This window comes from Bos indicus x Bos taurus, chromosome 7 (assembly GCF_003369695.1).
Source record: "Bos indicus x Bos taurus breed Angus x Brahman F1 hybrid chromosome 7, Bos_hybrid_MaternalHap_v2.0, whole genome shotgun sequence".
NCBI lineage: Eukaryota > Metazoa > Chordata > Mammalia > Artiodactyla > Bovidae > Bos > Bos indicus x Bos taurus.
In genome coordinates, this window is record NC_040082.1 from 107,420,143 (window position 1) to 107,435,823 (window position 15,681).

A 15,681-nucleotide genomic window follows, 5' to 3' on the forward strand; every position below is an offset into this window, starting at 1 on the left:
AGATGAATAGATGGATGGATGGGTTGATTGTAGATGGATGGATTGTGGATAAATGAAAAAAGGGTAGCTCATCGATCCTTTGAATAAACTGAATAAATAATTGCTAATGAAACAATTATTAGCAATTAGGAACAAAAAGCCTCTTGATGAGGTGAAGTAAGAGAGAGAAAAGGCCAGCTTAAAGCTAAATATTAAAAAACTAAGATCATGGCATCCAGCCATATTACTTAACAGCAAATAGAAGGGGAAAAGGTGGAAGTAGTGACATATTTCCTATTCTTGGGCTCTAAAATCTCTGAGGATGGTGACTGCAGCCGTGAAATCAGAAGATGATCACTTCTTGGCAGGAAAGCTGTAACAAACCTAAACAGTGCATTGGAAAGCAGAGACATTACTCTGCTGACAAAGGTCCATATAGTCAGGGCTATGGTCTTTCCAGTGGTCACATACAGTTGTGAGAGCTGGACCATAAAGAAGGCAGAGCACCAAAGAATTGATGCCTTCAAACTGTGGTGCTAGAGAAGACTCCTGAGAGTCCCTTGAACAGCAAGGAGACCAAACCAGTCAATCTTAAGGGAAATCAAGCCTGAATACTCGTTAGGTGCTGAAGCTCCAGTATTTTGGTCATCTGATGCAAATAGCCGACCCATTGGAAAAGTCCCTGATGCTGGGAAAGATTGAGGGCAGAAGGAGAAGAGGGTGTCAGAGAATGAGATGGCTGGAGGCATCACCGATGCAATGGCCATGAACTTGGACAAACTTCAGGAGATGGTGAGGGATGGGGGGCCTGACGTGCTGCAGTACATGGGGTTGCAAAGAGTCAGACACAACTGGGCTACTGAACAAAAATGAAAAAATATCAAGCTTCTGGGAAAGATGGTTTTCTTGATGGAAGTTACTTGTCTTACAAAAAGACTCTTTTAGGAGATTCTCTTTCTTCTTCCTTTTCCCGATCAGAGATTGCAGTGTGGGAATGAGAGTCCTGAGCTGGCACAGAGCAGGCCTGAGGAGCCCTAACAGCTCGCATAGGCACGATTCTAGCAATGCACCCCTCTCTTATAGGCTGTGTCCCTTCCTTCTCTCTTGACCTGCCATAGCCCATTCAAAAGAAAGCATTTTGCTGGTGATGGGGATATTTCCAGTCTCATCTCCAAGAACCAATTTCTCTACCCACAGGCAGAATGGTTCTCTCTCCTTATCTGTGTGTGTCTGCTGTTTGTGGCTAAAATTTTGCTGTAACTGGAGTTGCTGCTGTGCTTTCCCAGCCCATGACCTCAGGAGAGCCCTGTGCCCCTTCCTCTCTAAGCTGAGACTACTCTAGAAGGTCATGAGTTTCTTGGTTCAAACCTTTGTGGAAATTTGATAAAAAAACAATCTATCCAGAAAGACACACGAGTTTTCAGACATGCCCTGGAATTCAGCTCATGATTTGGGGAAGGTTATGTTCTGGACTTTGTTGGTATGTTACTGTTACATATTGACAAGAACTTTAGGTTGAAAGACTTCTGTAAGTCTACAATAAACCTCGTTTTAGGGATAGAGTAAACGAACACGTGGGCTTCCCTGGTGGCTCAGTGGTAAAGAACCTGCCTACCAAAGTAGAAGACTCAGGTTTGATCCCTGGGTTGGGAAGATCCCCTGAAGAAGGAAATGGCAACCCACTCCAGTGTTCTTGCTTGGTGAATCCCATGGACAGAGGAGCCTGGAGGGCTACCGTCCATGGGGTCACAAAGAGTCAGACACGACTGAGCGACTAAAACAACAAATGATGAACACCCTAAAGCTTACCTATGGTTTCCTGGGTTAAAAGCCCCACAGCTGTGGGATGGCACCTGGGCATTCTGGGGGTCTTATACACAGCATCAGAATGTGTTTTAACTTTTCCTTTGGAAATAATTGTGTAGACTTACAGAAACATTGCAGGAATCCAGATCTCCTCCCAGGCCTCCCCATTGCTGACATGACACAAATCCAGCTAGATCCATCAAAACCAAGATCCGTCACTACTAACTAAACTCTAGGCTTTACCCAGATTTCATCCATGTATCCACTAATGTCCCTTATCTGTCCAGGATCCCATCCCAGGTCCATGGGCTCCTCAGCCCAGCCCTTGCCTTTCATGCTCTTGAAACCAGGAGGAATTTGGTTAGGCCTTTGCGGGTGTCTGATGTTTCCTGATAATTAGATCTTTAAAATGCCTCAAAGAGGGTGGAATTTCCTTGGGACACTGTCTTAGGAGGCACATGGCATCCACCCATCTGTTTTCTGTCCCGTTGCTGGTGACGGCAACCCCGATTTCTCTGGCGAGGAGGGACCTGTCATAGTTCCCCAATGCAAAGTTTCAGGTTTTCCCTTTGTGACTGATCAGCTTCTCTGGTAACTGCTTAAAGACCTGTGTCTTCAATTTTAAAAGGATTTTCAGAAAGAACCATCAGAAAGATGGTCAGAAAGAACCATCTTACTTTTTTTTTTTTTTCTGGCTTATGGTCTGTATTAGGCTTCTTTTCCTCATGAGCAATTTGAAGGCCAGCTCCACGGTGTCTTTGGTCCTCAGATCTTTATTTGTGAGGAGCCCCTCTCCTCGTTTGACAGAAAAGGAAACTGAAGTACCCAGAGAAGAGAGAAGTGTGCAGGCTCACACAGACAGAGCAGGGCAGGAATGAGTTTTTCCCTCTAAGTTCAAGGGGGAACACCCCTCCCAATCCCCGCACACGCTTCCCCTCAAGTTGTCTGGAAGCCCTGGACTGTTTGCCTGAGCTTGCTAAGCAGAGATCTCCAAGCCCTGTGCAGGGCAGGGCAAAGCCCCAGGCCCGCTTTCTCTCCCCTTATCTCAGTAGCTGGAGAGGGGAGGTGACAGGGGCCAGTAGAGGGTGCAGAGCAGAGGCAGAGACAGGAGGCAGAATCCTCCTACAGGGGCTCGCCCTGGGCCCTCTGGGGACAGGCTCAGAGGGACCTGGGGGGGCATATTTAGGACTCAGAGACTCTGAGCCTTGAGAAGGGCCACCAGAGAGCACACGGTAGAGGAGGCATCAGGCTGTGTGCAGTGGGTTCCAGGAATGCCCAGGACATACTGGCTCTACCCTGCCCTGGGAAGGGTGGTTAGGAACCCCCAGACCTCCAGCTCACAGCCCCTAACCCAGAGTCATTGCATGGGCAGGAGGGGAGACACCAGACCAGGACCCTGGAGGGGTGAGAATCATGTTAGCCCAGCCTCCAAAGAGTTGGAGGTGAGGGACAACCTGAGTCCTTGAGAAGACAAAATAAGGGTGTGGGCTCTGCTGAGTGGAAGAACAAGAAGGAAGGGGGTCTGTGTCCATGTTGTGTGTGCCTTGAGTCAGCAAGAAGTGGCTCCAGGCTGCCCTGAAACTAATCAGGTTTATTATAAAAGGATAACAGGACAGGGGCTTCGTGTCTTCAGAGGCAGATGTCTGGCTGATGTCTGGGAAAGAGGACAGGGAGGCAAGCTGTCCTGAATTTGTTCCAGGACAAGCTGAGTAGGGAAGGGCAGAGAGGCAGGTCCCCTGGGGTGGGCCTGTCCAGGTGTGCTCAGACCCTCCTGGACTCCTTGCCCCAGCCCAGGGCCTCTGCCCTCTCTTTTGACCAGTCCCTCACTCACCAATAACCATCTGTGGGATGGGCCTGGGGCTACAGATTAGAAACAAAAAGTGAACATGACACAGCCCCCACCTCAGGGAGCTTTCAGGCAGAATGAGTTGTGAGATGGTCCTCCTGAAGCCCTTGGGGAGCCCTAGCGCTCCAGGGCCAGGCGTGGACTGAGCCCAGACTGCATCCTTGGATCCCCAGGGAGCAGGGATGGGGACACAGCAGACTCAGAGCAGCAGAGAAGCAGCTGGAAAGAACCCAAGGGAAGGACGAGGGCTGAGTGTGGCTGGAAGCCAGGGAGTGGTGATCAGGGCTGAGAGGGTACCAGGTGGGGCAGAGTCAGCCTGTGTGTAAGTCAAGCAAGGACACAGTGGCAAGGACTGGAGAAGGGGCTTGGCAGGGCCAGATGGGCTCTGGACAAAGCATTCCTCCTACAGTATGTATAGGGGGATGTGCATACTTGCTGAGTGTGTGCATATATGTGTGTGTCTGTGTGTGCATGCGTATATGGGTATGAGGTGAGTGTCTGTATGTGTGGATGGGGTTGGGGGAAGCTGGAAGCTGGAGGTGCCTGTCCCAACTAGGATCCTCTTCTAGTGCAAGTGGGAGATTCTGAGGTCTGGACTCATGGTTGAGAACAAGGAGAGGCAAGATGGGCCACGGCCATTTCAGGAGGCCAGAGCAGCCTTCAGACTTGGGTAGATCCCAACCAAGCTGTCAGTGGGAGGTTGATGGGGGAGAAATGGGGAGTCCTTCCTGGGTTTGTGACTGGGTGCTTGCCACCTGGGAGTTTCCAGAAACAAGCAGGTGTCCAGGCCTGCTCTGGGGAAAACATGGGGAGTATATAGGTTGGCTGTGGTCTGCAGAGGACCATCCAGAAGTGTTGGCAAATCCATAGAAAGAAGTCACCAAAAGCAGGGTGGAGCCTTGCAGCTATCAAGAGGCTGGTGCCTAGGGCACTTTCTCAGACACATCCCACTCTGTGTGTTCCTAGTGTAGGAGTAAACGTGCTTTTCTCAGGTGTGTGTGGATGTGTACAAAGCTGTGTGGCTGAGTCTGAGTGTGTGCACACTGCTGGCCAGAATCCTATCTTACCACTTCCCTGACTCTGCTGCCTGAGTTTTGGGACACATATCCTTGGCTGCAAACCTGGGAGCAGGTAAGACCATGCAGTTGGAGGAAGTGTGGGATGCAACCCCAAACCTCTGCTTGCTCCCCAGGGTGGAGCTCCCTCTCCATCCCCCTCCCAGGGAAAAAGCCTCCTGAGCGTTGATGTGGAGTGAGGAGGTAGCGGCCCCCTGGGATGACTCTCCTGTAGCCATTTCGAGCCCTTGCATGGCCCAGGCCTGCGGTGGGGCCTCTGCCCAGGAAGAGCTCAGGGAGAAAATGGGGCACATACCCCTTGCCAGACACAGAAGGCCCTGGTTGGTCCTGTTCCTACATCTCTCCAGCTCACTCCTCAGTCCATAGCAATTTTTTTACCTGGGATTTTAAAATTCTTGCTAATCAGCAGGTAAGCTCCATAAGGTTATCTTGCTCCCTGATGTTTCTCCAGCAGGGTTTGGCAAACAGCAGGTGCTCCACACACATGTGGAATGGTGATTTGAGGAGTGAGTGAGTTCTATCAGTTCATACAGGACCCAGGGTACCCGCAGGACCTGGTCCTGTACCTGGAGCAGATCATGGCTTGGTGCCTTGAGGAAATGTTTGCACACACTCAGGAGGCATGATGCGTTGATGCATTCATTCATACTGTCTGGGGAAGCCTGGCTGAGGATCCAGCCTCTGCAAAGTCCAGGCTGTCCCCCACATGCCCTGTATTTCCCTCTGGTCCTGCCAGCCCAGCCCCTCCCCACCTGGGGCCCTGACTTTGTGAGCCCCCATGCAAAATACCCCTGCCTCCTTTTTTTCCTCTGCCGACTTCCTGCCTGTCCTTTGAGACCAGTTCCTCTAGGGTTCTGTCTGCCAGGGTGAGGCGAGGCCTCCCACACCCAGAAACCCCCTGCAGCTGGCCTCTCCAAGGCAGGCCTCTGCTGACTCCCTCACATGCCTGTCTGATCCAGTTCAGTCCCACTGGCTTTTTCTTCCTAAGCTTCAGCCACCCCCCATTGGCCTTCTAAAAACAAATGCCACATCCCCTGACTCAGTTCCTCCATGTGTAGAAGGAGAAGGCAGCATTCAGGGGCCCAGGAGCTCCAATATCAGGTCAGAGGTAGTCTGCCAGTTCCTGAGGGGCATTCAGCTCCAGACCCAAGCACGAGGGGCCAGCATAGGGCAGAGTGCACTTGGAGGCACTGACCTTCAGACAGCTCCAGAAGAGGTGGCCCTTTCGCTGGGCCTCTCAGTACCTGGTGTCTGAAGTGAAGAAGGGAAGGGTGTGCAGGCAGTGAAAGAGGCACAAGTGGGCAGCGTGTGAGCCAGGAGCCGCACCCTGGCAGGGCTGCTGGAAGCTTCCAACAAGGACATCTGGGCACAAGGGCTCCACCATGGGTTAGGAGGACACTAGAAGGAGTATCTGCCTTTTGTCTCCCTTTTAATCAGTCCACATAATTTGAGATTCATCCACTCTGTCTTTCCTGGTATGCTAAGTAGAATTCCACTTCATAAATATGCCACAGGTTTTAATTGAAATAGAATTGACATATAACATTATAATTAGTTTAGGTGTCCAAAATAGTGATGGGCTTCCCTGGTGGCTCAGATGGTAAAGAATCTGCCTGTAATGCAGGAGACCCTGATTCAACCCCTGAGTTGGGAAGATCCCCTGGAGAAGGGAAGGGCTACCCACCCCAGTATTCTTGTCTGGAAAATCCCATAGACAGAGGAGCCTGGCAGGCTACAGTCCACGGGGTTGCAAAGAGTCAGACACGACTGAGTGACTAACACTCCTACTACTACAACATAATGATTCAGTGTTTGTGCACACTGGGACATGATCACCACAAAAAGTTTAATTAACATCCATTACCCCACACAGTTACAAGACTTTTTCTTATGATGAGAACTTTAAGATCTATGTTCTTAACAATTTCCAAATATACAGTATAAATTCTAGTTGCCATCTGTAACCCACGACTTATTTATCTTATGACACTATTTTTCATCCATTCACCTATTGATAGACATTTTAGAACTCAGTTTAGGACTATTACAAATAAAGTTGCAGTGACATTTGCTTCATGGTCTTTACATGAACACAGGTTTTCTCCAAGGTTAATACTTTAGAGGCGAATGACCAGGTCATAGGGTAGGTACATGTTTTCAAGAAGCGGCCAAATCGATTTCCAAGCGGGAAGCACCACTCTCCTTCCCAGCCAGCAGTCTACAGCGTTCTAATTTCTCTACATCCTCAGCAGCACTGGTTATGATCTGACTTTCTGGTTTCAACCGTCCCTGCGGTTCTCCATGACAAGTGATGCCCAGCATCTTGCCTTGGCTCCTTAGCTCTCCGTATACTTTCTTTGGGGAAGCTCTCTCCCCTCCTTGGGTCCTTACTCAGGGACGCGCGCTCCTGTCCCACCGCAGCCCTGCCTCCCCTTCACTGTACCGCGGTACCGCGCTGCGAGTCTAGCACCCGACGCCCATGTGGGTGCCCAGGGCCCAGCCTGGGAAGAGGCAGCCGCGCCCCCCACGGCCAGCCCCACCCAGCCATGCCGGGTCCTGCCAAGCAAGTCATCTCTTTTCGCAGCTACTCGGGAGTCCGCCTTCGTGCACGCCATCGCCTCTGCCGGCGTAGCCTTCGCGGTGACGCGCTCTTGCGCCGAGGGCTCCGCTGCCATCTGCGGCTGCAGCAGCCGCCATCAGGGCTCGCCCGGTGAGGGCTGGAAGTGGGGCGGCTGCAGCGAGGACATCGAGTTCGGCGGGATGGTGTCTCGGGAGTTCGCAGATGCGCGGGAGAACCGCCCAGACGCTCGCTCCGCGATGAACCGCCACAACAATGAGGCTGGGCGCCAGGTACGTTTGTGGCCCCCTTCAGTCCTGGGGGTGAAGCAGAAATCCCTAAGACCACACCCCTGCGGGGCTCTGGGAAACAGAACTTTCTGAGTAGGATGTGAGCCGTGGCCCCCTGAGGGGTGTGGCCCGCTGTAGGCAGGGTGGTGGGCCATGGGAGGGATGTATCTGATGGCCAGGCTGGGGCTCTGCTCACCTCCTGCCCAAGAGTGTCTGAAACACAGGGCTGTCCCGTTGCTCCACGAGGTCTAGGGCATTCTCACAGGATGGCAGGTCTGCCTGTGATGTTGGGGTCACAAGGAAGGAGGGACGGGAGAAAGTCCTGCTCCTGCACGTTCCCGAAGGGAGACAGCCAGACTGCTACACCACAGTGTGGTAAGTTCTCCAATGAAGAAATGCACAGACACACACGCGCGCAAGGTGATCTGGGCATAGTGGAGAGGTCAGACCCAGACTGGAGTCTCAAAAAAGACTTCTAGTGACAGAGGTGGTGAGTGGAGACAAGCAGAATCATTGGCAGACAGGGAAGCCTGGTGTGCTGCAGTCCACGGGGTCGCAAAGAGTCGGACCCGATTGAGCGATTGAGTGACCGAACTGAACTGAAGTGAGATGAGGGGAAGCCAGGAGAGTCTCTGGGTAACCCATCGTGAAAGAATGCACAGGAGTTAGTTCAGGCGGAATATGGAGAACAGGGAAAGAAAGATGTGGGGAATGGAGAGGCTGCCAGAGACCAAGTTGTAAAAGGCTTTGTGAGCCTTTTTGAAAAGCACTTGATTAGAGGGTCAGGGGGGAACTGCTGATAGGAAGTGATGTGTGAGGGGCTGGAAAATGTCCAGTAGAGTTGGCTCTGACCTTGGCCAGTGAAACTGGGGCATTGCAGAGGGCTGAAGAGAGAACATTTTAATTTCCAACAACAGGGAACTTGGTGACTCATGTTAATCTTCTGACTAAAGACGAGTACAAATGTAGGATAAGACTAAAAAGCACCATTTACAAGTATAGAATAGTCACGTGATGCAGTTACCTGACTTATCACAGGCAAGAAGACAGTGCAGTGCAAAGGGGGACATGGTCTTTTCAATAAAGGATGCTCAGTCAGTTGGATAACAATATGGTAAAGAATTAATCTTGACCCCTGCTGCTGCTAAGTCGCTTCAGTCGTGTCTATCTCTGTGCAAACCCAGAGACGGCAGCCCACCAGGCTCCCCTGTCCCTGGGATTCTCCAGGCAAGAACACTGGAGTGGATTGCCATTTCACTTCACACCATATTTTAAAAAATCAATTTCCCATTTCCAAATAGGAAAGAGTAGACAGAGAATGTTTAGAAGAAAATAGAAGGAAATATCTTTGTGGCCTCGGAGTAGGCAAAGATTTCCTAAACAGGCCAAAAAAGCACTCATAATGAAAGAAAAATGTGATAATGCAGAGTAGTATTAAAATGTATAAAACCGCACCACCATGAAACTGAAAAGGCGATCCATACTGGAGGAGACATTCACAATATATATACTCAACCTGTATATTAAAGTTATAGTATGAAAAGAACTCTACAAAGTAATAAGAAAAAGACTGATAACTCAATAGAAAGTTGGCTAAAATATGGAAAGCCACTTCACAAAAGAAAATCTAGAAATGATCAATATGTGTGAATATGTGAAAAGGTGATCAATATCACTAGTCATCAAGGAAATGCTGTTGGAATACACGCCCTGGCAGGAAAAAAGATAACAACTGGAAGAGAGCATGATGGGAGTTTCCAAGGAGCTGGTGTTCTGAGGCTGGTAATTTGTGAAATTTGGTCATATTTCATGCTTATGACATATAAACTTTTGCATGTATACTGCTGCTGCTGCTAAGTCGCTTCAGTCATGTTCAACTCTATGCAACCCCACAGACGGCAGCCCACCAGGCTCTCCCATCCCTGGGATTCTCCAGGCAAGAATACTGTATACTACACTTCCAAAAAAATAATTGTTAAGTGTCAAATAGCTAACCATATAGTGAGGAATTAGCAGTGCAAAGTTCAGAGGGTGACTATAGCCTCCAAGCCTGGTGCCTGGGGCTGCATTTATCCAGGGGTCATTTGCTGGTCTGAGAAAAAAGTATATATGCTGAGCTGCACTTTCAGCAGCCTCACTGAGCTAAAAGGGACCATCAAAGGTTCTATGTCTGGGAAATAATTCCTCCGTTTAGGCGGGATCCTGAGGAGTAAAAGAAAACCTGAAGTAGACAAGCCCTTGTGCACATGTGCAGGCTAGCAAAATCTCAAAACTGGATTAAGGTGATCCCAAATTGCTGGTATCCCCAGGCACCTGGAAAAAGAAGATAAATCTTTTCCAGAGAATGATAACCTTATGATAGCTGATAGTTTTTTCTACAAACAATTTTTCAAACACAATGTTCAACACATGATCATATATAACCTATTAAACGAGCTGGCGACAGAATGAGTGATAACCAGCCAAACAAAACAAAGCAGAACGAGAACAGCAACAGCAACAGAAACAAGAGTCCGATACTGAAATTATTAGACACAGATTATGAGAAAAAAAATATGCTTACTTCTGTTCACAAAGCTAAAATGTAATATAATAGATTTGGGAAAGAATCACAAAGAAACTGTAGACCTGAAAACTGAATGGGAGCTTCCAGTTAAAAAAAATGACAAACTAAATACGAAGGATTTTTGTCTGCAGTCTCCTAGAACATCACTAAAATGACAATGAACTAATTTTAAGATATATAACTAAACTATAGAGAACATGCAAAACAGAAAAGGGGACAAAGGCAATAAAACTTTGAAAGCACAAAGCAATCTCTCAGTACAGACAAGAAAGCTGAATCTTAAGCCAATAGAAACTCTTAAACTAGATTGGCTTTAATCTTAAAGCAATCACCCCAGGAATTTCTAGTATCCGATATCTTGAGAAGTAGAGATAGATGTAGGGCTTGGAAACAGAAAGATTGGTTGAAATCTATTTTAAAAGCACTTTAAACCTACAAGCTCTTCTGTCCAACCTCTTGCATCCAGACAACACCCCTCCATCATCATGGCAGAAGCCTGGAGGCTTATTCCCTAATGAGGGTAAAGCAGATGATGTCTGGACTGCTGAGGGGGAGGCTGCCCAAGTGAAAGGAGTCTGTCTATATACACATTTCTCTTCTTAATCTCCTAGTACCACAGCCAATCTTGTATGCTCTAGGCGAGAGAATGGAAGATTCTCCCCTGAAAATCAGACCAATCCAAGAGGAGAGACTTGAAGATATTGATGTGGGGTTTCTCCTAAAAGCAACGTGGCCAGATCACTCTACAGTGAGGGTCTGAGTACATGAATCTCTCCTGTGTACAGGAGGTTCCAATAAGTTTTTGGTGCCCCACTTTTAAATACAGCAGGTAGTTAGGGATCACTGAACATGATGGCTTCCTGCAACCACAAAGATAAAGACCAAAATAAATAAACAAAAACCAAACTTATGGGAAAGAGACATTATAAAGAGAGATGAAAACTTCAAAAACCCATCACTATCCCCTGAGAGTTAATATACTGAATCCATAAAACTAGAATAAACTGTTAACTTAAAAGAATATCCAGGGGGGAAAGGAGGCTCTTAGAAATTAAAATAGAACAGCAAAAAATCTCAGCAGAAAGGTTGGAAGACAGTTGAGACAGCCTTCCCACAAAGTAGAGGAATAAGAAGAAAGACAAAGACCTGGAAAATAGGAAAGACTAGAAAATATAGAAGATCTGTCCAAGAAAGACAATGATGAACATGAAGATGAGGAAATTTGGTAAAGAATTAATACAAGAAGTTTCCCAGAGCTGATGACCAGAAGTTCAGACCAAACAGGCCACGTAAGTGATTAGCGTAAGAAAGGGGAAGACCCATGTCCAAACTCATTGTGAGGGCTTTCTTGGTGGTGCAGTGGTTGAGTCCGCCTGCCAGTGCAAGGGACATGGGTTCAACCCCTGGTCTGGGAGGATTCCACGTGCAGCACAACTAGGCCCATGCGCCACGACTACTGAGCCTGTGCTTTAGAGCCCCTGAGCCGCAACAAGAGAAGCCACCACAATGAAAAAGTCCACACACATCAATGAAGAGTAGTCCCCATTCACAGCAACGAAGACCCAGCACAGCCAAAAATAAAAATTTAAAAAGAAAACTTATTGTGAAATTCACAGCCTATGACACAGAGAAGCCTTCCAAACTTCCCAGAAGATTTGATTTCACGCAAAGGATCAGGAATCAAAATATCATCAGTGTTTCTAAGAACGACAGTGAAAGCTAGAATAAAATAGAGCAATACTTTCAGAATCCTGAAAGGGGGAAATATTTTAAGCCAAGACTTTTATACCAAGCTAAATCGTCTTTTCAACTTTTCAAGTAGAAAAGATTTGTTTGCAGACATGCACATTTCACAAAATTTACCAGAAGGGTGTTGAAAAAGATGTCTCCAAGAAAATGAAATCCATGGAACATCTGGTGTGTTTGAAAGTCTTGAAGAGAATATTTACATGACTAGAGAGTGTATGGAGAAGGCAATGACAACCCACTCCAATACTCTTGCCTGGAAAATCCCATGGGTGGAGAAGCCTGGTAGGCTGCAGTCCACGGGGTTGCTAAGAGTCGGACACGACTGAGTGACTTCACTTTCACTTTTCACTTTCCTGCATTGGAGAAGGAAATGGCAACCCACTCCAGTGTTCTTGCTTGGAGAATCCCAGGGATGGGGGAGCCTGGTGGGCTGCCGTCTATGGAGTCGCACAGAGTCGGACAGGACTGAAGTGACTTAGCAGCAGCAGCAGAGTGTGTATGAGACTGAATCTGTAAGTACATTAAAAACAGCAACAACAAAATATTTTGTAGAAAAAGAAAAGCAATCACATCATGTGGCTCAACCAAGTATGACATTTAACAAAGCCCCAACACTGTCAGCTTCCCTGGTAGCTCAGCTGGTAAAGAATCTGCCTGCAATGCAGGCAACCCCAGTTTGATTCCTGGGTGGGGAAGATACGCTGGAGAAGGGATAGGCTACCCACTCCAGTATTCGTGAGGTTCCCTGGTGGCCCAGTTGGTGAAGAATCCACTTGCAATGCTGGAGACCTGTGTTTGATCCCTGGGTTGGGAAGATCCCCTAGAGAAGGGAAAGGCTACCCACTCCAGTATTCTGGCCTGGAGAGTTCCATGGACTATATAGTCCATGGGGTCACAAAGAATCAGACACGACTGAGCATCTTTCATTTTCAACACTGTCAGCACCAAGTTTTGATCTAACTGGAACTATGCCATAGTTTTTGGAGTAGGGAGGGAGTTTGGAAAAACTGTGCATCAGAGTTGGGGTATAAGGTCCCCCCATGGGACCTCCATGGTGAGTCCATAATACATAGGTCCATAGGTCCATAAGACAAGGCCAAACACTGAAAAATCAAGAAGTAACAAGTGAAAGTGTTAGTTGCTCAGTTGTATCCAACTGTTTGCAATCCCATGGACTGTAGCCCACCAGGTGCCTCTGTCCATGGGATTCTCCAGGCAAGGATACCAGAGTGGGTAGCCATTCCCTTCTCCAGGGGATCTTCCCGACCTAGGGATCAAACCTGGGTCAAGACAAGCATCTTATTACAGGTGCAGAGGTGCAAGGTGCTGCCCCTAGCAGGTCAGGAAAGTTCTGTTAATGAGAGTGTGGAAGCAGAACTCCTGTTTTTCTTAACAGGTCTTAGGAACTCTTGGACTCTTTAAAGTATATGCATATATAACTTTGATCAAAAGTAAAACTAAAACAAAAGACTTAGGAGGCAGAGATGGGAAGTGGCAGCTCCTCTTTGGAAAAGTTTGGTCACGAAAGAGAAGAAAATGGTGATTAGACAGAACTGGACTTTGGTGAGGGAGTGTAATTTACAGATGCCCCTAAAAAAGTGCCAGGATCAGAAGGAAGGGTTGAAGAAACAGCAAGGAGAGGGGAACAGGGTGGAGGAAGCATCTGGACACGGAGCCCACCTGAAGTCTTAGACCAGCACTGTTTAATATAGAAGTGTAATGAAAACCACACGGTATGTATCAATTTCTAGTTGCCACATTTTAAAAGGAAACAGGTGAAATTTGTTTTAAATAATAAATTTTATTGAGCCCAATATAACCAACATGTTACCATGACAGTAATGCAATCAATATTAAAATTTTGAACGAGATATTTTACATCCTCTTATGAAATCTGGGGATTTAGTGTGACCCAGCCTGTAGTGTGCCCTTAACAGCACTTCTCAGCCTGGGCCACCAGCCGCATCTCACGACCTCACAGGTGGCTATTTCTGATTACATCACAGGACCTTTCACCCCCAGCCCCACTCCTTCCCCCAAAGAAAGAAGGGAAGAGAACCTCCTGCTGGGGTGCCCACAGGAGAAACATAATGTAATTCTCAGCACTCCCCTAAGATGCAATAAACCCAGTTTCCTGGGCCCTGAAGGTATTGTGCTCCCATTATTCAGATCAGGCCAGCCCTCAGACTTGCAACCCAGCCCATGCGCATCTCCTCTAGACCAAAGTCTTGGATTTCCCCAGTTAGAAGGAACCATTTCCCTTTCCCACCCCTGCACTTACATGTCACGTTACAGCCCCTTCACTGAACATAGATGGCCTAGAAGTAGACTCAGCCCAGGAGGGGGCTTCCCAGACCCTTCCGTCCAGGATCTTGGGTCTGCCAGGGGAACCACATCAAGGATAGCATTGGGAGAGGGTGCTCCGCCTGGGAGTCCCAGAGCTTTATGGAGCAGGTTGAGGGATTGTTTGACAGATGAGTGGAAGGAAGTCTAAGGCAAGGAGCACAGCCATCATGCTCCGGGGAGGTGGGGAGGTTGAGGGCCTGCCCTGACTCCACCGCTTGCCTGCTTCTGTAGGCCATCGCCAGTCACATGCACCTCAAGTGCAAGTGCCATGGGCTCTCGGGCAGCTGTGAAGTGAAGACCTGCTGGTGGTCGCAGCCTGACTTCCGCGCCATTGGTGACTTCCTCAAGGATAAGTATGACAGCGCCTCAGAGATGGTGGTGGAGAAGCACCGCGAGTCGCGCGGCTGGGTGGAGACCCTGCGGCCACGCTACACTTACTTTAAGGTGCCCACAGAGCGCGACCTGGTCTACTACGAGGCCTCGCCCAACTTCTGTGAGCCCAACCCCGAAACAGGATCATTCGGCACGCGAGACCGCACCTGCAACGTGAGCTCGCACGGCATAGACGGCTGCGACCTGCTGTGCTGCGGCCGCGGCCACAACGCGCGCACCGAGCAGCGGAGGGAGAAGTGCCACTGCGTCTTCCACTGGTGCTGCTATGTGAGCTGCCAGGAGTGCGCGCGCGTCTACGACGTGCACACCTGCAAGTAGAGGGCGTCGCCATCGGCGCCCGCGGGTTAGAGCTCCACCCGGCGGGGGCGGGGCCCCTCAGTGGGCGGGGCGGAGGCGGGGCTCTGAGGTAGAGCTCCTCCGTGGGCGGGGCGGGGCGGAGGCGGGGCTCTGAGGTAGAGCTCCTCCGTGGGCGGGGCGGGGCGGGGGTGGGCTCTGAGATAGAGCTCCTGGAGCGGGGCGGGGTCCTTTATGGTAGGACAGGGTTGAGGTTCCTGAGTGGTATAAAGTTCTTCCCCGTCCTGGAGTGAAACCCAGGTCTTCTCTGGGGTTGGGGCTCCAGGGATTTAGCCTGCCATTACTGTCCCCCGAAGACCACGTGGTTCCATCCTCCGGACTTCATCTATGTAAAGGAGAATCTCCTGGCAGAATGAGCTGTGGAGAGCCTGTGGGGAACATCTTGTCCTCCTACCCCTCCCACTGAGGTCCGAGGTATATCCTCCAGGGATTCCTCCCTCAATGATACCTGCCAACGCTCTCAACCAGGCCCTGCGGAATGGCTGGGATTTGGGTCCAGGAGATAGGGCCTCGTGGCAGTAGGCCGAGGGAAGGCCTGGGACGTGCGGCCTAACTCTGTCCCAGCTGCTCTGTGCTGGGCATCAGACACCTAGGCCCTCTTCCCAGTGCCCTACTGCCACCCATGCCCCAGCAAGGCACCATGCAGCCTGGTCAGCTGTGCCCTCTACTTTGCCACTGACAGAGTCCAAGCCTGGTTCTCCCACCTCCCTGTCTTCACG

The 15,681-nt window shown here is 49.2% G+C and overlaps 1 protein-coding gene across 1 annotated transcript in view; it reads left to right on the plus strand.

Moving 5' to 3' along the window:
* Positions 1–14,952, plus strand: part of WNT3A (Wnt family member 3A) — a 69,561-nt gene extending 54,609 nt beyond the window's left edge. Inside the window, exons 3-4 of the mRNA XM_027548773.1 lie at positions 7,292–7,557; positions 14,447–14,952. Coding sequence (XP_027404574.1) covers positions 7,292–7,557; positions 14,447–14,926 — 746 coding nt within the window. The 3' untranslated portion in view covers positions 14,927–14,952. The remainder of the gene's footprint in view (positions 1–7,291; positions 7,558–14,446) is intronic.
* Positions 14,953–15,681: the final 729 nt, after the last annotated feature.